This window comes from Nuphar pumila, chromosome 13 (assembly GCF_984573655.1).
Source record: "Nuphar pumila chromosome 13, dmNupPumi1.hap1.1, whole genome shotgun sequence".
NCBI classification, from domain to species: domain Eukaryota; kingdom Viridiplantae; phylum Streptophyta; class Magnoliopsida; order Nymphaeales; family Nymphaeaceae; genus Nuphar; species Nuphar pumila.
In genome coordinates, this window is record NC_143261.1 from 14,367,170 (window position 1) to 14,393,337 (window position 26,168).

At 38.0% G+C, this 26,168-nt stretch overlaps 1 protein-coding gene across 1 annotated transcript; it reads right to left on the reverse strand.

Moving 5' to 3' along the window:
- Positions 1 to 13,681: 13,681 nt before the first annotated feature.
- On the reverse strand, positions 13,682 to 16,203 carry LOC149817851 (thaumatin-like protein 1). Its single transcript, XM_089984096.1, has 3 exons — positions 15,776 to 16,203; positions 14,955 to 15,639; positions 13,682 to 14,293 (listed from the first exon to the last, which is right to left on the reverse strand). Exons 1-3 carry the CDS (start codon positions 15,825 to 15,827, stop codon positions 14,116 to 14,118), a joined length of 915 nt encoding a protein of 304 aa, XP_089840222.1. The 5' UTR covers positions 15,828 to 16,203; the 3' UTR covers positions 13,682 to 14,115.
- Between the last annotated feature and the right edge of the window lie 9,965 nt (positions 16,204 to 26,168).

Consider the following 26,168-nt stretch of genomic DNA (forward strand, 5'->3'; position numbering starts at 1 on the left):
CCTGCATCCAACTAGGTTTTGAGTAGGTGATGGAGGAATGAAGGTCCAAGTTTCATTCATGGTTAGGGCATCAAATTCTTCCTGCTTGACAACTTTCCACTTTTGATCTATATTAGCTTCAACAAATGTTTCAAGTTCAGACTCTTGTGAAAGCTCACTTAGCAAGGAAAGACTTGAAGGATATTTGGTGGACAAGAACAATTTTGGTTTCAAGGTTTCATCTTGGAATCATGTAACCATGTGGTGAGTTTGAACACATGAAACTTCTACAGAAGGAGAAATCTCCCCAACTAGGTTTATTCCTAAAGAATGACTCAACTCAAAATTGGGATCGATGGGTTCAACTGCTAACACACTTTCAGGACTAGGGCTTGGACTTGAGAACTCAGATTCAGAATCAAATAAGACTAAATTACTGAGCGGTGGAGAGGAAGGACCTTGACTCAAGGAAATGAAAATCATATTGGTTGTGACATGTGTGGGATTTGGAAAACTAACACCGGAAATATTTTTTGGCAATTCTTGTATTACACATGAACCACTGACAACTTTTTGTTAGTGTAACCAACTAGAGACCTCTTTTAAAGAAACAAAAACACTATAATCATCATAAAGAAATTTGGTTTCATCAAATATCACAGGTCTTGATATATAAACCATATTCAAGATAAGATCAAAACATAGATAGCCTTTGTGATTAGTTTCATAACCAATTAAACCAGATGCTTTAGTTTTGGGAGCCAATTTAGACGAGTTGTAGGGCACAAGATAAAGGTAATACATACAATAATTTTTTTTAGAAAGAAGTAATCTCTAATTTTCTTTAACATTAATTTATATGGTGACTTGTTACCAACATTATGACTGAGAAATCTTTTTATGAGATGTATGGTTGTTCTAAAAACATCTACTCAGAACTTGGTAGTCATAAAGGCATATGACAACATAATCAACCCTTTCTCCATAATCTGTATGTACTTTCTCCTAACGACCCCATTTTGTTGGGGAGTGTAAGGGCATGACACCCAATGATTAATGCCATGGCAAATTAAAAAAATTAAAAATGCATGACTCATGAACTCTCTCCCACCATCACTACAAAAAATTGTGATTGAAAAACCAATTTATTTTTTTATAATATTTTTAAATATTTTTAAAGCAACACAAAGTATCTGATTTTCTCACAAGTAAAAATAATAAAGAAAAACGTGAATAATCATTTATAAGTAATAAATAAAATCAATGTCCCTCTTTAGACATCACATGAGCATGGCCCCACAATCCAACATGCAAAATCTCGAAAGGACAAGAAGCAATAGTCCTAGCTGATTCACACGGTAATTTATGTGTCTTCACAATCACATAACTAAAATATAAAACAAATAAATGCAAATTACTATCAAGTGACAATAATGTTTAGAACAAAATATATCCATGACACCCCTACTACGATGTTCAAGTCTGGAGTGCCATGTTTCTGGTGAGGTATTCTTCTGCAAAAAGTGCCTCAACTCCTTTTTTTGACTCATTCTCTTTGCTCCAAATATATAGACCTCCCTCATTTCAATCCTTTAGGAGAGTAAACCTATTATTCGGATCTTTAATATAGAAACATGTATGGTAAAACTCAAATATGTAATTATTATCATGAGTGAAATGGGTTACTGAAAGAAGATTTTTCTTAATTTGCGAAACGAAAAACACAATCTTTAAAACAAAGGATCTATCCTTAGAAGGAAGAGTAATAGTACTTGACATAGTTATGAGAAAATTAACACCATTACATAACCTTTCCTAGACCCTGATGTTCTTTTTTTTTGACATATCTCCTCTTTCTGTGGTCATATGGTGAGTTGCTCATGTATCTGTGTACTAGTTGGATTTCTAACTGATGATATGTTCAAAACCATAGCAAAAACTTTTTTTTATATGAGAGCGATAAAAAAAAAGATTCGATCATAAAACTAACAAATAACCACTTGCTTATTAAGGTTTTTTTTTATCCTGACCACCATTACCTCTTCCATAGTTGTTTCCTGTAGGAAACCCACAACTACAATCAGCAAAATTTTCAAAATTATTCATGGCCCTATCTTTGTTGCCACTTCTTTCTCCTTTGAACTAATCAGTAAATTCCTGATCATGACTTCTACCTTGCTGAGCAAAGAAAAGACAAAATGTGTCTTGAGAGGATCCCTTATTTAATAGTTGGATCATCTTTTCTTGGTTTAGCAACATGTCATATAATCCATAAAATGAAGGAAGCTTTTCAAGAGTAGTCACAGTAGTGATAAAACTTTGATACTCATGGGTGAGCCCATTCAACTTATAATGAACAAGATCAATATTAAAAATTATTTCATTAATAACACTCAAAGAATTAGACAAGTATTTAACATGGTTCAAGTATTATGTTATGGACTTATCTCCTTTACTAATATTTTTGAGACCTTACTTCATTTTTATGATTCAAAGACTTAATTGAGGAGCATTAAAGAGCTACTCATATTTTTTTGATAGTCGAAATCCTAATGATTTGATTAAGTATAACCTCAATCACGATGACTTTAATCCAGCTTAAGGCTAATTGGTCTAACCTTACCCAATCCAAAAACTTAGGATTTATAGAATGAGTTTCACCTTCCTTAGTCACACTCAGATATTGATCGGGAACACGACATATTCCATCAACAAATTTATTTAAATCTTGGCTTATCATTACAGATTCAATTTGTAATCGTCACAACAAGTAATTATTATGATCAAGTTTTATCGAGACCAGCTTAAGAAGGCATTCCACTGAATCGTTCCATTAAGAACAAGAAAAAAACTCATTTTGACCAAAACACACGCACCAACATATATAGTAGGGATCAAACATATCTCTCAGCAAACCCTTCACATTGAGAACCAACAAGCTTACCCCAAGGTTCTACACAACTGTCAGACGATCTTCATAAATTTGTTGGACATTATGGGTTATGTGTCCAACCCACAGTGTGACCTGGATTGACACCCATTAGTGGGTCACGTTAGTGGCCAAGTAATGGGGTTAGTGGATGAGAGTTACGTGAATGTGGAGAGACCACATTCACGTAACTGCCTAATCTCCCATTACATAAGGGGTTAGGGGTTACGAGGATGATGAGACATTCATAACATTTACCCTGCCAAATTCAGTTCCACATTCGGATACAGCGGAACAGGGTCCTGCTCACCGTCGACCTAAGGCCTGGGCTCATTGTGGGCGTCGACCGGCTGAGGAGAACATCGAATTTCCTACACACACTATGGCGAATTCAGGTACGCTGACAATGTTGTTTTTCAAGATTCGCCAACAAAATTCTCATTGCCAGAGACACCAGATCAACAACTCCAATTGACCCTGCATACTGACTGAATAGGATAGCTAAGAATGACTTCCTTTGGGCTCAAACGATCATGACCCTGATACCATGAAAACAATTCAAGTTTGATGTACCTTATCAATCAACAACACCACATAAGGAAAACAGTGGTACACAATTTTAGGTGGTTCAGTTGGGCTTAGCCTATGTCCACGGTTAACTCTCTCTCTCCATCAACAAATTTTCAAGAGAGGCAGAGGTATGCATTTATATTAACATGTTACAAGAGGAGTTCTGAATAATAGAGATTTTCCAATATCACGTTATTAGGGAGGTTTTTCAATCTTGCATGATTTTTTACTCACATATGATTCCTTACCGTCTTCCTTTTTTAAAACAACTCTTGCTAAACTATACCTGATGAGACTCTTCGTAACATATGGACCGTGTGAACCTTCCTCATGTGATTATGGATCATGGTGACCTTGTGGATCTGAATCTTGTTTAACATATATGGTACCTTTCATAACATGAATATGGGTTTGGCATAGTGGGATGGGCCTAGACCGTTTGACAGATGGTCTAGGTTCAAATCCCATAGGCATCACCCCCTAAGTAATTCAAAGCTTGGAGACTCCCTGGGGTCGAGGGGTAAGCCTTCTGCGAGTTAAAAAAATGAGTTGTATTCAAATTTGGATCTGTCCAACAAGCTCCAAATTTATTTAATTTTCTTCTCATTCACCTTAAAATCCAATTTTGCTTGATATGCAATCATGTACACACAAGCGTTTTGTACCAGCTCATAAGATACAAACAGAACAAAGTTCAAATTGATAAATTGCTGGTAAAATCGTTAGGCTGAGCTTGATTACTTGAGTCGATCAACCTATTCCTTTATATAAATTAAAAAGGACTCTCTCTCTCTCTCTCTCTCTATATATATATATATATATATATATATATATATATCCTCTTACTTTTATAATAAAAACAAATAAAATGATTTATTTTAACTGTTGTAGATTTTTTTCTTCTTTTTGTACTTTATGCCTTGAAAAATATTGAGGCTTATGCCCCTTTCATATTTTTGGAAAACGCCTCATTATGTCTCACGCCTTTAAAAAAACTTAGTAGTAAACATACGATTTTTCTGATGGTTGAAAATTCGATACATTGTATATATTGTTGATTTTTTTAACCCAAGAAAAATTCAGCACATGTAAAAAAACATGATCTGGAGACCGGTTTCTGCAAACCAAATATGTGGATCATATCTGAATGGTTAGATGTGATTTTTTTTTTAATAAAAGGGTTTTCCCCTCATGGCCACCTACTGAGTGTAAGCCTGTAAGGTGAAACACGTCAGAATTGATTTTCTCTATTTTATCACGGTTGGAGCATGCAAGGCTAGGTTTTCTTTTGCCATTAAAAAAAATGATTTTCTTCTTTTGCTTATGGCTCTAGTAGGGGTGTCAATAGGTAGGGTTTGGTTCGGTCCCAGGAGAAACCAGACTTGGACCCGATTTCGGGTTCACTATAAGAGAAACTATACCCGGACGCGATAAGAACTATATGAACCAGACCAGCTGATAAAATAATATTTTTTATCATTTTTACATTGAAATTTTTTGGGTCTTAATAGGAACTTAGGTCGGGCCTGGGAGTACTGGTATAAAATTTCACAAACTATACACAGATTCATATATTAATTAATCAGACTTTCGGGTCTGAATCTGGGTCTTCTTATTTATCACCATACCTGGACCCCATAGGGTTTGGTCTGGGTGGAGTCTGGGTAAACCAGACCCATTGACACCCCTAAGCTATAGGCATAGTGACAAATATCGTGAGATTTATGAAAATCTCGTGATAATATCACAAGAAATTGCCTGAAAGTTTAAAATGGCAATTTTTCACAAGATTTATGAAAAAGCATAAATACCATGATTTAAATATGATATTTATGTTTTAATCGTGAAAAAGTGTGTATTTGATTTTTAAATAATTTTTATTAATATTTTCTTATAAAATTATTTTTTATATTTTTAATTTACTTTTGATTGCCGAGATTTTGCTGAAAAAATGCCACATTTATGAAAAAATTTCAATTTCCCGTGAGTTTTTTGAAAAACGAGATTTTGCCCAAAAAAAGTGGTGGACTTATACCCATGTTCAGGGTCGGTCATCTCCACCTATTATATTACTTATCTTATGGGCGTCGGTCATCTCCACCTATTATATTACTTATCTTATGGGCAGTAGTAACATGGGAGCAATTGAATTTGGTGAGGGTTCTAGTTTTATTATTAAGCTTCATATGTGAGCTCATGACGTAAATGTTGAACTATAAAATTGTCTTTGGTGAAATGTTGCATCAAAATAATTGAGATAACAGTGACACGTACCACTGATACAAGTAACAAACGCATGCAAAGTTATTTTCGATAGTTATATTATATATGAAATCGATGCAAGGTAATATTAATTAAGTGTAGTACAGCTAGTAGATGATCAATAAAGCATGACCTTAGCTTGAGCATGTTGCTCTTTGGATCTATTATTGTGAAACTCAATTACGCAACCTGAAAATAAAATAGAACGTAAATGTAAAACTTGATTGACAAATCACCAAACAGAGTAAAGTAAGGCATCAAGGTCGGATTTAGCAAGACGCAACAAAAGGAATCAGGTCTACATCAACAAAGGCCAAGACAAGGCATGAAACTCTAGTTGAGTTAATCATCAACTAAGAGAGCAACAACCATCTAAATTATATCTTGATTTACTATTTTCTATCTGAATAATACGTAAATCCTACTCCAACTTCGCCTTCCTTGGACTCGAAGGGGCACGCAGAGAAGTAATCTAGCTTTGAAAGAATTAAAAAAGAAGCGTCTATCTTCCATCGATGCATATAGGTGATTTTTGCAATGGTAATTCATGTACTTCAAGCTGGTGTTTGTAATGAAAGAGATGAACTCCAACAAAAGTCACTTATGAACTTGTAATAACACACTTCAATTACACTTGATTGAATAAGCAAAAACACCCACACAAGGGTCAAGAATCAAACTAGCTAGAGGGATAATACAACTCAAGGCCATGAGGCCAATTTATAGAGAAAGAACCACATATGGCTGTTGGGCTGCTCCCAACGATCATATTTATGACTGTTGGGAGCAGCTCCAACAGTTATAATGAAGCTGCCCCAAAAACCCCAAAAATTGAAAAAGGTAAAAAATACAGAAATAAATGTAAAATAAAAAAGAAAAAAGAAAAAAGAAAAAAGAAAAAAGATGACATCAATTATAGTGAAAATACCAAAATACCCTTGTTGGGTATTTTGGTTTACAAGCATATATATATATATATTTTAACACCCCCCTCAAACTCATGGTGGCACAACCGAGAGTTTGCCAAGAAGAAAGTGAAATATGGGAGTTGGAAGCGCTTTGGTGAAGAAATATGATAGTTGATACTCGAACAGAACGTAGGGCAATGTGGTGGTCTTCCTTAGAAATCCTTCACGAACATAGTGACAATCTATTTCAATATGTTTGGTCCTCTCATGAAATGTATGATTGCTTGCAATGTATACAACGCTCTTGTTGTCACAACATAATTTTGATGGTTCCACACTATGAACTCCCATATATTCGCGAAGTTGTCTCAACCAAACCAACTCAGATGTGGTTGTTGCCATGACATGATACTCAACTTTCGTGGAAGAGAGAGACACCTTCTTTTGCTTTTTGCATCGCCATGAAATCAAATAAACACCTACAAAAACACAAGAACCAATAGTTGATTGTCTGTCATTTACATCCCCTCCTCAGTCAGAGTCAGAATATGCAATGATTTCTAAAGAGGAAGAGGATGATAGAAATAATCCATAATTGATTGAATTTTTAATATATCTAATAATTCTCATTACAACACTCATATGTATTGTAGTGGAAGCATGCTGGAACTGACTAACATAATGAATAACATGAAGAAGATTAGGTCGAGTAATGGATAAATAAGACAAGGCTCCAATCATTTGTCTATATGGAGTAGGATCATTCAGAGGCTCTCTATCATCTGTCTTCATTTTTGCATTTATAACTTCTGGAGTATCAACTCGTTTATTGTTTGTAGGTCTTGATCGTTCTATGATTTTTGTTGCATACATTGTCTGAGATAAAAAATAACCATGAGGTGAGTAAGCCACTTCTATTCCAAGAAAATAACATAAAAAACCAAGACCTGACATTTCAAAATTGTCTTTAAGAACATTTTTTATTTGATTTACTCTCTGTTTGTCACCTCTTGTGATAATCATGTCACCGACATAAAGTAGTAATATTACTATTCCTTCACTTGAAGACTTAACAAACAATGCAATGTTAGTATAACAAGATTTAAAATTCAGTTTTGTCATCACAGTACTGAATTTATCATACCAAGCTTTTGAGGCTTGTTTCAAACCTTACAATGCTTTGCGTAACCGAAGAATTTTTCCATGTGCTAAACTTAAGCCTGGTGGAAGATCCATATATACTTTCTCATCCAGATCACCATTTAAAAAGGCATTTTTCACATCTATTTTAAAAATAGGCCATTTTTTAATTGAGGCTATAGAAATCAGAGTCCTGACAGCTGTCATTTGAGCAACTGGAGCAAATGTCTTGTCATAATCTATCCCATATTCTTGCCTGTAGCCCTTGGCTATAGTCTAACTTTATATCTTTCCAATGTTTCATCTCATTTAGTTTTAACTTTGTAGACCCATCTACATCCTATGGTTTTCCTACTTTTGGATAATGTTTGAATTTTCTAAGTTTTTTCATTTTTTAATGCTTCTAATTCATCATTCATTGCGTTAATCCACTCTTGATGATTTTTGGCTTCGTAGTAGGAAGTTGGTTCTATATACACTACAAGAAAAATGTTAATTAACGATGAAAATTTGCGAAGGATTTTTTCTGTCGCAAATTTGTGATAGATTAGCTGGAGAAAACTTTCTTCATGAATCCGTCGCTAAGTAGCGACGGATTAACGACACCAATTTTTTTGTCGCTAATTCTCAATGCAAGAAAAACATTTTAGCGACGGATTTAGCAAAGAAATTTTTCCGTCGCTAATTCATCACTAATTAGCGACGGATTAGCGATGGAAAAATTTTCTCGCTAAATCCGGCGCTAATTTTCGATTTAAACCGAGCGCAAAATTTTCCCTCTCTCCGTTCAAAATTTTTCCTCTCTCCGTTCAAAATTTAAACCGACCTCGCTCGGTTTAAACCGACTTCTTTGGAGGACGGTGATGTCAGCGAGCGCGCTGGTTCGCAGAGGACGACGATGCCAGAGAGCATGCATGCGGGTTCACGGAGGATGGCGATGCCAGAGAGCATGCATGCCGGTTCACGGAGGACGGCGACGCTGGAGAGCATGTATGCCGGTTCACGGAGGACGGCAACGCCGGAGAGCATGTCGGTTCACGTAGGACAGCGACACCGGTTCACGGAGGATGACGACGAGGCATAGCGATTGTTGGAGGACGCCGACGCCGGAGAGCACACCGGTTCACGAAGGACGGCGACGCCGGAGAGCACTGGTTCACGAAGAACGATACAAGTCCGGCGATGAGGCAGAGTTGTCGTTCTGTGCAATGCCTGTCGGGTGCTGTACAAGTCTGACTTATTGCTGCCGGAATACCGTCTGACATGGATCACTTTTTTTTATTCTGTTTTTAAAATTTAGCGACGGATTAGCGACGAATAATGTTCATCACTAATCTATCGCAAATTAAAGACGGAAGTAAAGACATATAAGTTTTTTCAGTAAAATTAGAGAGCAAAAATTCATGATGGGCGCTATCCATCGCAAATCCGTTGCTAATCCATCGCTAAACAGTTTAGTGACGGATTAACGATGGATATAGTCCATCGCTAATCCACGATTTTCTTGTAGTGATAGGAATGTATGACCATAAGACATGATCTGTACCTTAGCTCAGAGGAGTCATAGGATACAAATCTACTAGGGGCTTTTGAAATTCTTATGGATCTTCTAATACTTATGGATCCATATATTGGTTTTGTGAATATCTTTCCAATGCACATAGTGGATGATCTTCTGTACGTCGAGAATAAGTTTGTACATTATCATGAGGTACATCTTCATGACTAAAAACTTTATTTTCACTCTTGTGCACATCATGAGTACATGTTTCACGTTCATTGATAAGATAAAAAAGGAATGAATAATCATAATTCATCGAGATATTTCATGTTTCACGTTCTTGGGTAAAACCATTTTCTTTTTCAAGAAATGCGATATTTCATGAAACATACAATTTGTTTTTTTCAATGTCATAGTATCTGTATCCCTTTTGGTTTTTGACATAGCCTAAGAAAACACAAGGGATTGCTTTTGAAGAAAGTTTACCATTTTTATTAGTAAGAATGAAACACTTACATTCAAAGACTCTTAACCTACTATAATTAGGTGATGTTTTAAATAATTTTTTAATTGGAGAAATATTTTCAATGGTTTTTAAAAGCATTCTATTTATCAAATAGACTACCGTAAGGGTGGCTTTGGCCCAAAAACTTTTAGTTATATTTTTTGCGATACGGAGTGCTCTCATTGTCTCAATGATATGCCTATGCTTTTTTTCAGCTAAACCATTTTATTGAGGAGTATATGAACAAGATTTTTTATGGATAATTCCACGTAGGCCAAGGTAATTTTCAAATTCTTTTGATACAAACTCTCCTCCAGAGTATGTTCGAAAGATTTGAATATTGGTTTGAAATTGAGCCTTTATATAGTGATAAATTTTTTTAAAACAGTCAAATACTTCAAATTTTTGTTTAAGAAAAATATCCAAGAGTGTCTACTATAGTCATCCACAAATATAACATAACAAGATGCACTCCCTTTAGAAACCACAGGAGCCGGTCCCCATACGTCTGAATGTACTAACTCAAAAGGATTTTTAGATATGAAATGTCTTGGTCCAAATGTTAAGGATTTTATTTTTCCAAGAATGCAATCTTCACACACAAAATCTTTTCCTTTATAACTTGAGAAAAATGGAAACAATTGTAATTTGGACACGCTAGGATGTCCTAGTCTTTTGTGCCAATTTTTTATGTCTTGCTTTTCCATAAAATTATAAAAACTAAGTTTTGATAGCTCAAGATTATACATTACATAGAAATCTTCTCTTCTATGGCCTCGCCCAATCTGCTTCACAGACTGGAGTTCTTGTATTAAATAATTATTAGATGAAAATAAGACTTTACATCCATAATCCGTAATTTGAGAAACTGATAAAAGATTTAAATTCAATTTTGGTACTATTCGAATATTTGGTATATGAAAATTTGGTTGATTTTTAAAAATTTTAAGACTTTTGATTTTCAAGGATGTTCCATCGGCAATTGAAACATAAGAATCTTTTGAGTTAGTATGACATTCAAATAATATGGACTCATTTGGAGTCATATGAAATGAGGCACCAGGGTCAGGTATCCATGAAGTCTTACCAGGGTCCCCGTTTGTAGATACGACCGCTCCTAAGAAAGAGAAAGTTTGACCTTTGAGCATTGGTTGTAATGCCTCCATTAGTTGTGCCAAAGATAGTGAATCCATACATTTAGAGTCGTCATCTTCATGGCCTTCAATCAAAGCAACTTTCTTATCGTCTCTATGATCTTCTTTCTTTCTTTTGGGACAAAAATGCTTGATGTGTCCCAGCTCATAACAATGATAACAAATACTTTTTTCACCCTTTTTGTATTCATGGTTACCCTTCTTCTCATTCCTTTCATAGTTGAAATTTTTTTCACTCTCATTTTTTACAAAATGAGGTTTGTAATTTCTAGAATGATTGCCAGGTTTTGACATAGCAAGCACAAATTCTTTAGTTTTTGAAGCGAAAAACTTTTTCAACCTATTTTCCTCCATAGTTAACTCCTCAAGAGTTGCAACTATGGATTATACACCTCCTCTATGAAGGCGAGCCGACTTAGTCCCTTTAAATTTGGGTCTAAGCCCATTGATAAATTGGTAGAAATACTTCATTTTAATTTAATTCTCATAGAGTTCTACATCTTGAGGACAATACCATTTTGGCTCAAGAAGAGTCAATTCATCCCAAAGGAGAGAGAGAGCATTATAATATTCTCTAATGCTCATCTCTCCTTAGATCATAGTTCTAACTTTATTTTGAACATTACAAATGTGAGTAATATCCTTAAGATTATACATCTCTTTAAGATATTTTCATGTGTCACTAGCGAAATCAAATTTCGCTAAGCTAGAACATTTATGAATATCAACACTATTGATGAACCATCCAATGATCTTAGAATGACCCATCCTCCATTCTTTCTATTTCTTTTCATAGTCACAAACGGTTCTAGATATTTCTTCTCCTTTGAGAACCACTTCTTTTCATTCTCAATCTTGATGAGAATGAGTTTTGGTTCCTTTTCGGATCCATTCACCAAACCCCATAAGCCTTTTTCCTAAATTTTGTGCTTGACTATGGATGCCCACATCACATAGTTGGTATCATTTAGGCGTACGAGAATGAAGACCATTACTTCCCTTTCATGCTCCATTTTAATATAATGAGCGAGAGTAGAGAAGAATGAGAAAAATAAAAGAGAGATAAGAAGGATAATACACAAAAGATAAAATGGTGTGCTTCTCGATGTAGCGATCTATGATCCTTTTCTTGGTGCTATCACGATCCTCTTTTAGAGAAGACAACCTTATGCCTGACGAGCACCAAAGCTCTGATACCATGTAATGAAAGAGATCAACTCTAACAAAAGTCACTTATGAACTTGTAAAAACACCCTTCAATCAAGCATTACACTTGATTGAATAAGCAAAAACACTCACACAAAAGTCAAGAATCATTGTTATTGAATAATAAACCTCACTCTAGAGGGATAATACAACCCAAGGCCTTAGGCCAATTTATAGAGAAAGCGTCACATGGGGATGCTCCCAATGGTCTTATTTATGACTTATGGGAGCAACTCCAACAACTATATTGGAGCTGCCCCAAAAAACCTAAAAATCTAAAACGGTAAAAAATACAAAAAAGAAAAGAAAAGATGGCTAACGCTAGTTATAGTGAAAAGACCAAAATACCCTTGCTGTGTATTTCGGTTTACAAGCATTTATATATATTTGAATATAAGTATATACTTTAACAGTGTTGATGATAAGTTACATCACTCTTTGGTAGGGGTAGCCATCGGACCAGGTGCCCAACGGGCTGTTGGTATCCCGGCCTTAATCCGGCTGGGTTTGTGTGTAATTTACATAGGGTCTGATAAGCCCAGCCCGTTAACTAGGTCGGGTCTAAACGGCCCCGTGCTCAGCCTGAGCCTGAGTATAACTAAGTCGAGCTGGGTTGGGGCTATTATCTGGTGGGATCAGCCATCATCACCTTTCAAGATCAAGGTGGGATCAACCATCATCACCTTTACCTTGTTGGCAGACAACAATCTATAGTGTAGCTTGACAAAATATACGTTAAGGTGGACACAGCTTGGACGATATTTTTCTCCCAAGTTTTACTTATGATATACTATGGAGGACAAAACTCATTTATCTGAACTCCTTAGAGCTGGTTTTTCTCTGATTTTTTTTTGAAAGGCAAGCTGGGGTTATAGTCCGAACCCCACCAATTACGATTCAAACGTTACCACTGGGGTTTGAACCTGCAACGTCTCACAAGGAGACGTGCACTGACAGCTGTTGGTTTTTCCCTTAGTTTTTACTTATTAAGACTATGAAACTGTTTCTCCAAGGGTGCAGTAAACACACACATAGTCCCACCGGACTATTTATGGTGGGGCCTGCCTACTTTACAAACAAACACAGATTCACACATGAACATGACTTAAAGTACAAAAGAGGGAACCAATACTCCTCTCTATGTATCCCCCTCCCATCATTCAATATTGACATAACCAGAAAGAGGTCAAGGGACATGGCTATTTGACACATCTAATCACATGACCCCATTGCATGGGCCCCATACTAAGCTAAGAAAACACATTTAAGTACCAAGAAAACCATTTTATTCAAAAAAAAAAAATAATGTCACGCGTGATAGTGACATTATGACGTGGAACACAACAGGAAGATGAAGAAGCCGAGCCTACCCATGCTTGAATTTGATAACCTCACAACAGTGCATAACATCATCGGTGTAAAAAATAATTGATAAAAAGAGTCAACCGTTGCTTGAATTTTGATAACCTCACAACAGTGAATAACATCAACGGTGTAAAAAATAATTGATAACTTAAAAGACTCTCATACACAACGTAACAAATACTATTTGTAAAGAAAATTTAACTCATTCTCGTGCGGCAATCGTCGCGTCCCGTTTGGCTTGCGTCATAGATTTCCTTTTCTTTAGAAGACAGGTACAAATACGAAATATAATTAAAACAAATGTATACGTAACAAGCACACCAACCGACGGCAGGACGGCCTACACAAATAAAAAAGAAGAATAGAATACAAAAACAGTCGCTCTCGTTCCGAGTCGGCCCCCTCTCGCCACCCCAAAAGCGGGCTCGTCGCCTCATGAATGAGTTGGGTCAATCCACGTCCCTCCTCCAACACGGTAGCATCAATCGAGATCGAATCCACCTCCCCCCTCCACGGCAGAGTTGGTCCGCGTTAGAAAGCTGGAGGAGTTGAGGCTTGAACCACCAACCACCACCTTTGGATTAACGTTAGCAGGTTCATAATAACATGGAGAGGATGGTGGCCGACACTAACCAGAGCAGACCGCGCCCATGATTCCATCTGGTCTCGGCACCGCTCATCGCGTCCGAGTCTGACACGCCGGTAAATATCATCGTGTTGTTGATCAACGGCAGTCCGGCTGCCACCGGGTACTGACCGCTAGAGGATTTCTGGCTGCATTGATTCAAAAGAAAACAATATTACTTAATTATAACGGACGGCAAAAAAAAGAAAGGGTTTGGGTACGTTGGGACGTCCTAATTTTAACACAGGTCACACAGTTCACCCACCACCCACCAAAACCATCCACGAATAACAAAACTACCCCTTGTTTTCTTCCCAATTCATTTTGTTTCTTTCGCGCTTCCCCAAAAATCTGAAGTCGGCAAAATATTGTACATTTCTTGAGAAACTAAAGGACGAAAATGCCCTCCCACCATCAAAAGTTCAAAACATGCTTCCCCAGGTCCCAACGGCTACATGAGTCGCGTGCACAAGCACAGTCCCCCTCACCCCCCGAAAACATCAAATGACCAAACCACCCTTACAAGCCCCACCCTTCTCTTCTCCCAACTTCTTCTACTTCTTTTACATTCAATTAATGGCGCAAACTCCAAACAAATAAATCAATTGTAAAGAATGGGCGGTAAAAGCTGATATTTACGAGGTTAAAAGAAGCGGTAATTTTGAAAAAAAATACAGGCGTCAAAGAAGCGGTGAGCATGATATTTACGGAGAATATTAAAAAATATATATACAATAGGAATGAGAAAAAAATGTAGTTTAGAGAGAGAAAATGGTAGAGAGAGAAAGCCGGGGAGAACAAAAGCCAAACCTGGGGATGGAAGGGCAGAGGGTGATGACGTAGTCGGCGCCGGAGCACGTGAAGGTGCTGGTGCCGTCATCGTAGGCGTAGCTGTAGGACCGCGGGCACGCGTTTTTGAAGAACTGAGAGTAGGCGGTGGGCTTGCACGTATTGGGGTTGCCGTAGCTGCCGCTGCAGCAGTACTGCGGGTCGCGGAATGCCTCGCACGCGCTCTTGCACGCCACGCTGCTGCTGCTGCTGGTGGTCGTCAGGCGCAGGGCGGAGGGGCAGAGACCGTTGAGGTCGACCAGGCAGCCTGTGGCCGTGCAGTTGCCGGACCCACCCCGCGGGGACACCATCATGGGCAGGTTGAACCCGTCCACGAGGCTCACGTCGTAGAAGTCCATTGCCCCGTTGCCCAGCGTGAACTCCGCCAGCGTCGCCGGCGGAGCCGCGCCCCCGCCGGAGCATTCGACCTTGCCCGACCCGCAGTCGCCCGTCACGCAGGAGAACCTCCCGGTCGAGTCCGTCGAGCATAGGGTCCGCGCGAAGAACCTCCCCGACCACGCACCCGGCGCGCTCAGGGTCGTGGACTCCCCCTGCTTCAGCTCGAACCCCGTCGTCGACAGCGCCGCCGTCCCCGCATTCGGTAGGACCCCCGGCCACACCGTGTAGGCGCAGTTGTTCGTGAACGTGAATGAAGCCGAATGAACGCCTGAAACAGAGATCCCCAACACAAAAAAAACAGATAAACATGTCAAAACAACACCTGGGTATTTCAGTTTTTCCTTTTTTAATCTTAATCTTTCATGAAAGAAAGGAAGGAGAAGGGTTTTGGTTCTTTCTCTAACCTGAAAAGAGAAAGAGGGAAGAGAAAATGAAGATGGGGAATAAGGTAGCCATTGATGAGAACACAGAGATAGATTCTTAGCTTCGAGTTCTCAACTACTCCTTTGAACTAATAAGAGGGAAGAAGAAAATGAAATATCTTGGTGAATGGGGGGAGAGTGGTGTCTGTTAACTATTTATAGAGAAGTTGAGGAAGAGAGGGTGAGACGTATCCTAATAAAATAGCACAACTAGTGAGAGGAAGGTCAAAGGTAGGCGCTCTGCTTCGGTGAAGAGAAACGAAAGACGATGGCCCACACTATTTATAGATCGAAGAAGAAGAAGACGCGATTCTCTCTCTCTGCTGCTGCTTACGATAATCAGAGAAGGGAGGAGGAAGAGGAAAAAGAGGGCGCGAGAGCACCGACCTTCCTTCACTCTGTTTCTTGGTATTGGAAAGAGCACGAAGATAGCTGCTTATATAAATTAGGAAGTGACGAAAATACTCTTCCATCTTAGTGCCAATTACCGAGCCAGAATGGATTGCGGAGGAGAGAGACGTTAAGGGTGGAGACAAGGACCACGTGGGGACCGCCACCGTTCTGATATGATAATGAGGGGATTACCCTTAGTGGTCATTTGATTTGACCACGCTTCGGCTCAATGTGGCTCGGTTTTGGCGGCCACGTTGAATGGAAAAAGAAAAAGAGAAAGAAAAGGTTCCGATTCTTTGGAGGAAAAAAAATATATATTCAACGACGAGCTGTAACCAGCTGGATTCGAACCGAGTTGACCCAAACTCGGGGTGGGGCTCTGCTAAATGGGATTCGAACCCAATACGGAAGTACCCCTGGGTTAGGATAGTGGGACCCAACCATCCAACGGTCTCATTTTGCTCGTGGCATCGACGAATGCGAATGTCTTCATTGGGTTATAATCCAAAGCTGAGTCTACAACAACAGGATTCAAACTTACACATTATTGATTATCCAGTCCTGCGTTCATGTCTGCAAACTATGCCTAGCATGATTGGATCTGAAATCAGATTTAAAAGGAGTTTCATGTCTGATTAATTAAACGAGTACAATTCAGTTTTATCTTCACACATGAATTTCCCGTGTATGTAAATATGAACAAAACCTATCGAGTGCGTATCTTAGATAGCCACACAAGTTTTTTCAGGACCATTGATGCTCAAGATGATGGACAACACAAATTATTCTCAATACCATGTGTTTGGGATGCTGTTCATCCTGTGACAGACCTGATATGCACTCAAAACTGGTATAGCTTGTTAGCCAATTGATACAAGATGGTAGAGAGACGGAGTCGGAAAGAAAAATGATGGGGTGCATCTAGTTTTGACTCGGTTAAAGCTCAGCTCAGGCTCATGGTTGTAGCCCATGGATATATGTTTAGCACAGACAAAATATTAAGAATCGATATTTGGATCATATCTTTTCGACGTAAAAATATTTTTTTTAGGGTTGAAAATTCACTTCTCTTTTTAGAGTATAAATACAAAGTTTGTTATAAAACATTACAAGATACAATGATTTACTAAATGAACCGCTAGCAGCGAGCGAGCGGTATTTACCAGTTAAAGAGTATTGTTTCTCTCTTCCCAAACCCTACACCAGGATGAGAACTATTGGCGCATCCTACTTTATCTGCTATCGCATATCCAGAATTATAGCACAGTTATCTCAGGATCAGATACTGTGCCAGCTAGCCTGCTATCCCATATCCAGAATTATCGCATAGGCCAGCCTCATTTGCACATATTTGCCACCAACGTTTGTTGTAATTTTACTGTTATCTTTTACTATGGCTGTGTAGCCACCTCTTGTAAACTTTTATATTTGCCAAATTCATCAATAAATGTATCAATTAATTTATGAGCAATCTCATGTTTCCCATGGTATCAAAGCTTGAAGGATCCATTTGATCTCGTTCCACTGTTGCTGAACCAGATCATCATTTTTTTAGCAGCATCTTCCATTGGTGAATCTATCACTCTGATTGCTCTAATTAGAGACATAAAGTCGATCCTGCATTTTTCTATGGCTGATCAAGTTTTCCGTTCTGAAATGCGAGCTGACGTCATGTCACCACATTTGCTGTACCATTCTAACAACCCTGGAATTGTGCTCATTTCCTCTGTACTAATAGGTGACAATACTCGACCAGGCAGCGTGCTATGAGGATGGCTCTGAGTGCCAAGCATAAGTTCATATTTGTTGATGGCTCTCTCCCAAAGCCAATAAGTTCATCACTTGATTTTTCATCCTGGTACCGATGCAATGATATGGTCCTATCTTGGCTTCTCAATGTTTTTTCTAAAGACATCGCTAATAGTGTCATTTATGCAGACACAACTCAGGATGTTTGGGTGGATTTAGAAGAATATTTCTCTCAAAAAAACGATACTCGCATTTACCAATTAAAGAAACTCATCTTCGATCATCGCTAGGAACAGAGTTCCCTCGCTGCTTATTTCACCACCCTCAAATCACTCTGAGACAAACTCGCTTCATATTCCTCTCTTTCAACATGCACGTGTGATGCATTCAAAGACTTTAATACTTGTCTCGAACGAGAAATTTTTTATCAATTTCTCATGAGATTGATTGAAACTTTCGCTACAATCCGAAGTCACATTTTGACTATCGAACCTCTTCCGAACATTAGCACAGTCTACTCCATGCTTCTTCAAGAAGAAACCCATTGACTTCTCATGACACTTAGTGGTGGCACTAATGATAATCTTGCACATTCGGGGAAATATCACCCATCACGTTCGACGGTTAATCACTTTTCCACCAAAAGCAATAAGCCCCGACCAAAGTGTGATTATTATGGGCTATTAGGCCATGTCAAGAATAGCTGTTATTCTCTTCATGGTTACCCGCAACATCATCCAAAAGCGAATTTCAAAAATGAAAATCATGGATCAGCCAATGTAGCCTCTCAACAAGAGCATGCACCACTTCCCAATCAGCCTGCTTTTAAATTCACTTCCATTCTTTCACAACTTACGAAAGATCAACTTGGACAAATCACTTCTTAGCTTAATGTTGATGCCAAACCAGCCTCCGCAAACTTGGCAGGTAATTCATCTTTTCATTCATTTTTTTCCTGGGTCATTGATACAGGAGCTTCACATCACATGAAACCCTATTTTCAAATTCTTTCCAATATTAAGGTTTTATCTAAACCACGTCCGATCAGCCTCCCAAATGGCAAAAAAAATCTCGTTATCCATATGGGCAACATCAACCTGTATCCCCATCTTAATCTTGTTGATGTTTTCTATGTACCTAATTTTCACTACAATCTTTTATCTATCTTGAAGCCAGTATCTTCTATTCTATTTATAGCTACTTTCTTTTCCACTTTTTGTTTTTTCAAGACCCTTTAAAGAGGACGGTGATTGGAGTGGGCAGACTATGTGATGGTCTCTATCATCTCATCCTTCCCAACACCCATCATACTTTGACATTTTCTATACCAAATAAAGGCATCCTTTGACATATGCGATTGGGTCATCCCTCACATGGTCAAAGTTTTTTATTAAATAAATTTATCTCAGATTTTGTTCTTGATTCCAAACATGTTTGTGATGTTTGTCATCATGCTAAGCAAACACGATTTTCATTTCCAATTAGTTTAAGTCGACATGCTCACCCCTTTGAGCTTGTCCATTGTGACATTTGGGGTCCCTATAATATGATATCTGATTCGGGTGCTCATTTTTTTCTTACCATTGTTGATGACTTTTCTCGTTGCAGTTGGGTTTTTTTAATGAGACATAAATCTAAAACTTTTTATTGTTTTCAATGACTTTATGCTTTAGTTTGCAATTTCTTTCAATCCTCAGTAAAACACCTTCGTAGTGATCATGAAACTGAATTTACTTCTCGTTGTTTCCAAAATTTTCTCCATCAAAATGGCATCGACTATCAGAAATTCTGTGTTGGGACACCTCAACAAAACGGGTGGGTTGAACATAAGCATAGACACCTCTTAGAAGTGGCCAGAGCTTTACGTTTTCAGTTCCATCTTCCAACTTCTTTTTGAGGTGAATGCATTCTTACTGCCCCTTACTTGATTAATTGCCTCCCGTCTCTACTTTTGAACAATAAAACATCCTATGAATTACTTTTTAGAAATAAACCTTAATACCATCATTTACGGGTGTTTGGATGTCTATGTTTTGCAAAAAATATCAATGCACATCAAAATAAATTTTCCTCTCGCATCAAGCGCTGCTTATTTGTTGGATATCTAGTTGACCAAAAGTGCTATCAACTTTTTGATCTTGAGACAAAACAATTATTTGTTAGTCACGATGTCATTTTTTATGAAAAAGTTTTTCCTCTCAAAGGTCATGTTGAAATTGATGACATACCCATTGTTATGCCACTTCCATTACTTGACACTGATGATCCAGATTCAGCCATTATACCTTCGGACCCACCTCCCGATCCCACCGACAAGCCGTCTACACATCATGATCCGGATACGACCGATTCACCACCCATACGACGATCTCAACAAGTGCACTCTACACCATCTTACCTGCTCGACTCTCACATCAGAATCACATGGTGTATCACCCACTCTGAGACCCGTTTCTTCCAAGTGTCGATATCCCATTGATGTTTTTCAACACTTTCATTCTCCATCCCATGTTGTTCTTTTTTCATCTCTTCTTTTCGATGAAGATTCTAGACATTTTGGCGAGGCAGTTAAACATCTGCATTGGCGCGAGGCTATGTCCAATTAAATCCATGCTCTAAAAGATAATCACACCTAGTCCATCGTTATATTACCCCCTGACAAGCACCCTATTGGTTGCCATTGGGTGTACAAGGTCAAACATCAAGCATATTGATCTATTGAGCGCTATAAAGCGCGACTTATGACAAATGGATACACACAAATTAAAGGGTTCGACTATCATGAGACATTTGCATCAGTAGCCAAACTTACTACCATTCGGTGCCCAGTCTTCTTGGCAGCTATGAAAGGTTGGTTTCTTTATCAGCTTGATGTCAGTAATGCATTCTTACATGGAGATTTACATGAAGAGGTCTACATGCGGCTCCCTCATGGTTTTCGTGTATAAGGCCAAAATCAAGTATGTAAACTCCATAAATCCATTTATTGATTGAAGCAATCCTCACGCAATTGGTTTATGAAGCTTACCTATGCTCTTAAGGATGCTCACTTCACTCAATCTCAAGTTGACTATATATACTTTATTTATGCATAAAACATCAAATAGTTTCATTCTTATTCTCATTTATGTTGATGATATTATTATCGCTGGTGATAATGATTTGATGATTACCTATATCAAGAACTTCCTGCATACATGTTTTCATCTTAAGAACTTGGGTTCACTTATGTACCTTTTTGGCATAGAGGTTACATGTATTCCCTCTAGATTTTTTCTCAGTCAATAGAAATATGTCCTCAATATTCTGTTTGATGTCGGTCTACTTGGGGAAAAGCTCATTGAATTTCCTATGGATCAAAAGTGTCGACTTACACCCGATGATGGCGATCCATTACCGGATCCAACTCCATATCGCCATTTAGTTGGGCAACTTATTTATTTAACCGTGACACGACCAGATATTGTCTATCCAGTCCAACTGTTAAGTCAATTCATGCAAGCCCCATTGACTACATATCAAAACGTCACTTTCAGAGTCCTTTGCTATTTAAAGTTCTCACCAGCAAAAGAAAGTTTTATGCAGTCAAACAACAATTTCCAATTATCGGCTTATTATGATTCAGATAGGGCTACTTGCCTCATGACCTGTCGTTTAATCACTAGATACCTCACCTTCCTATGTCGGAATCCCCTATCATGGCGGTCTAAAAAGTAGAACACGATCTCTAGATCCTCTGCCAAATCGAAGTACCGAGCTATGGCAACAACCACTTATGAGCTCATTTGGTTACATGCGCTACTTCCAAATCTTGGTTTTTCACATACACAACCCATGATGCTACATTATGACAATCAATTTGCCCTTCACATCACCACGGATCCTGTTTTTCACGAACAAACTGAACACATTAAAGTGGATTGCCATTTTATTCATGAAAAATTGCACAATAGATTGATCTCTACACATCATGTTTCTACTCAAAATCAGCTCGCCGATGTGTTCACTAAACCCCTTGGGAGAGACCGCTTTCATGAACTCATTTCCAAGTTGGATGTCATACATCTGCTGACTCCAACTTTAGGGGGAGTATTGACGCATCCTACTTTATCTCAGGATTAGTTACTGTGCCAGCCAACCTGCTATTGCATATCCAAAATTATCGCACAGGTCAGCCTTTACTTTATCTCAAGATTAGTTACTATGCCAGCCATTCTGCTATCGCATATCCAGAATTATCGCACAGGCCAGCCTCTACTTTATCTCAGGATCAGTTACTGTGCCAACCAGCTTGCTATCAAATATCCAGAATTATCGCATAGGCCAACCTCATTTGTGCATATCTATCACCAACATTTATTGCATTGCTATTGTTATCTTTTACCATGACTGTATAACCACCTCTCGTAAACTTTTATATTTGTCGAATGCATCAATGAATATATCAATGAATTTTTGAACATTTTACAAGAACTGCCACCATATCATGAAAAATCAGGTGCAATATGATTGCATAAATATTTGTGCATTAAGCACCTGATCACCCTTCATCTTGAGAGCATGTTTGTCAGTTATGGGGCCCGAAGCCTGCTGGAGAGCAATCAGGTGCTTAATGCACAAATTTTGTGCCATGTGATTGCACCCGATGCAGACTCTGATTTTTTTTACTTGCGAACAACTTAGTAAAGGTGAGACCTAGGGATGGCAGTGGACCGGGAGAAAGTGGAGCCCCGCCTCGCTCCGTTTGGACCAGGGATGGAGGGCATGAAACGGGGATGGTGGTGGGGATGAAGGTTAAAATTCATCCCCATACAGGGATGGACCGACACTTTCTCCCGCCCCGCCCTATATTAACTAAAATACCCTAAATCAAAAAATAAAATTACAAAATACCCACCTTTATAAATACTCTTCTCTTACTACACTACAAGGAAAACGTGGATTAGTGATGGACGCTATCTGATGCTAATCCGCCGCTAAACAATTTAGTGATGGATTGGTGACGGGTTAGCGTCGGATAACGTCTGTCATAATTTTTGGGTCGATAATTAGCAACAAAATTGATTTGTCGCTAATTTGTGATGGATTAGCGACGGCCATGATCCGTTGCGAGTCCGTCACTAAATAAGCACGAATTTGGTTTTGCGACAGATACATATCCGTCGCTATTTTAGCGACAGATTAGCGGTGGATTATATTCCATCACAAAACCAAATATTAACGACAGATAATATCCGTCGCTAATCCGTCACAAAATTTAAAAAAAATTAAAAAAAATTTATTTGAAATATAAATATCGAGAAAAAATTTCTCGTTATACAATTTATATAAGTTGTCACCTTAACAAAAAGCGCAAATTATCAAAAGGTGAATTGAATTTTTGTGAGGCAAATCAGTGTTTTATAAACCTAAGCAAGATAACTAAGCATCCAGTACAATATGCATATATGGTGAGCAAAACCAGTCAGTAAACTCACCAAGAGAAATGGTTTTCTCTTGCTTCTTTTTGGCAAAGCTTAGCATACAGATTCCTAATCTAATTTCGTCAAATTAGTCTTTGGACACATGTACAAGCATACAAGCATATCTGACATTAAAACACAAAACAAAAAGATAGCCTATGAAGAAATGCACTCAAGAGATGTAAAACATGAGATAATCTTAGAAAGACAAAAACAATGGAGGATAATATGTAATGGAGCACAAACTTAAACCTTTGCTTTCTTCCCTCCTTCCATGGTATATGTTTTTCCTGTGCCGGTCTACCCATAAGCAAAAATTGTCCAATTATACCCCTCCAAAACCTCAATTACAATAGGAAAGATGGCTTGATTATATAAATCCTTTTGTTGAGATGTTGGGCCAAAGACCTGGTGTAAGCATAAAAGTTATTAACTGGAAGCATGTCTAATATGGTAGGACCAACAACCTCAGAAGCAATAGGTCTAGAAAGCATCAATGAGATCCAAACCTTGTCAAATGCAAATGTTCAATCAATCTGCTTTTTAGCTATGGTTTGGGAAGCAGAAATTTCTCATTTATGATCATTACAAGATATTACTGTTGGGGTCTTCACCCTTAACTCCTCCTCACTTAGAGGCCTAATAAAAAACCAAAGAAAGAATAAATTTTAATATGAGAAAACAGTAGCAACAGTAGCATTTTCTAAAATTATCTGTAGAATTGTGGTTATATTAGAAAACTTGCATACGACATATGAAAATTGAAAAAATGAAAAAGACAAAAGTATTGAAAACAAAATTTGTAATGCAAGGAACAAATAACTGAAACAAAATCTACAATGCAAACAACATTTCTAAAAGATTGAGAAATTAAGAGAAGAAAAATATAATCTAAAACTGATTTCAAAATTCTCAATTTGTAAAAATCCAGTAAGAAAAGATAAACAAGGTGAGAAAAAAGGATGCCAATGTATGTGCGTGAGCCTTAATTAATAAGCAACTTAACTAATTACAAAGGAACACAACTATGGAGAAGCAATTCAATATGGACCAAAATCTGATAGCAAAAATAGAGAAAATTGTCAAATTCACAAAGCATGTTTCGAATCCAGAAAAAAAATCTGTAGAAGAGGAAGTGGAAGATCATCATATTTTAGATGTTATAGTAAAACAAACAAAGATTGCAGCAAAGATAATGCATTTCATTAATCAAAATAACATAAATATAAAAATAAAATAAATTTGAATTTATTAATCAAAATGTATAATAAAAAAAAAGAAATTACAGAAAACCGTAACGAGAAAGAGATGGAAAGATCAGAAGCAAAAATTGAAAATGACCTAGATAAATTATTACTGACTAGCGAATAATGTATTGATCCAAAGTCTAAGAGTTCCTATCACAAACTGCAGGGAAAAAGAAAGCAAATCGCATAAAATCAGAAAAATCTAAATTAACATCCAGAAATTCGGGAAGCAGGGATATCTAAAAACATGAAACTACAAATGCCAAAACTTTCACAACATCGTCAGTCAAACAGAACATTAAAATGAAGGTAAAAACTTATAGATTCTCAAAATCCAGAAGAAGAACATAACAAAAATTGCAGCAAAAATTTTAAAAAAAATGAAGTACAACAAAAAGAACTTCAATGCTACTTAGTCCAAAATAACAGAGAGAACAAAACAAAGGAAGAAGATTGAACATGAACACCTCTGTGACGATTTAGTACTAGTGTTGATGGTAGAGTAGTAGGATGTCAATGGTGAGAAGTAGAGGATGGCTTGTTGCCGTTGTCCTTGTGCTCCTCCTCGCCCTAGATTCGTGCCAGAATTCAAAAACCGACGAACCCGCCAGCTGCGAATCCGACGGGCATGGCCACCTGGGTCTTCGACAAAATCCGGACACGGACCGAAGGCGAGCTACTGGACTGAAGGGGTCCCCTCTGAACGAACAAGCTGGTGTTCTGGCTGGCCGGCATGGGCATCAACGATAGGAACTGCGACAACAAGCTGAGGAATCCGGCAGCGTCGCCACCACTGTCCACAGCTGCAACATTCCAGAAAACCATCCTCTGGAACCTGCCCAGCTCCGCCTGCTACTGCTCCCAATCCCCAGCAAAGAATAAACCCTACGGCTCCCGCCAGGAACAATGTCGTCGAAGAATCTTTGGGCCTGGAGAGTAGGGTGGTGTTGGCTTTGGTTGTTGTGGTGCTGGTCTTGGAAGGATTGGAGTGGGAGCTCTCGAGTGATGGACGACTGAGGAGTCAGAGGCTGACGTTGTTGTTGGGGGTAATGAAAGAGAGAGTGTGAGAGAGGGAGAATTTTGTGCCTTGGATGAGCTGGTTTAAATCGAAAATTAGTGACAACAATATTCTATCTTAAATTCCATCATAAATTAAAGACAAAATTTTTTTGTCGCTAATTTATGATGAAATTTGAGACAGAATATTTTTGTCACTAATTAGCGACGAAATTTGAGACATAATTTTTCTATCGCTAATTCTGTAGCTAATTCCAATTTTAGAAATGATTAGTTTTTTTTAGCTAATCTGTCATAAATTTGTGATGAAAATAATCCATTGCTAATTAACGTTTTTCTTGTAGTGCTAACCCTAACCCTATGTTTTATCCATCGAAGCCGTCACCGTCCAGAGGAGAGAGATAAGGTAAATGGGTTTTTTTGCTCTGTTTAAATGAGGGAAATAAGTCATAAGTTGATAATCTCTTTTGCTCTTTTGAATGAGGATTAGGTTGATTTGTTTGCAGA

Bases quoted from the DNA above. Each gene is read 5' to 3' on its own strand.
- LOC149817851 (XM_089984096.1), bottom strand. From the start codon at position 15,827: ATGGCTACCTTATTCCCCATCTTCATTTTCTCTTCCCTCTTTCTCTTT. The intron at 15,640-15,775 runs GTTAGAGAAAGA...TCTCTGTTTCAG, and splicing joins TTCCCTCTTTCTCTTTTCAG to GCGTTCATTCGGCTTCATTC. The intron at 14,294-14,954 runs GTTTGGCTTTTG...GAATCAATGCAG, and splicing joins CTCTGCCCTTCCATCCCCAG to CCAGAAATCCTCTAGCGGTC.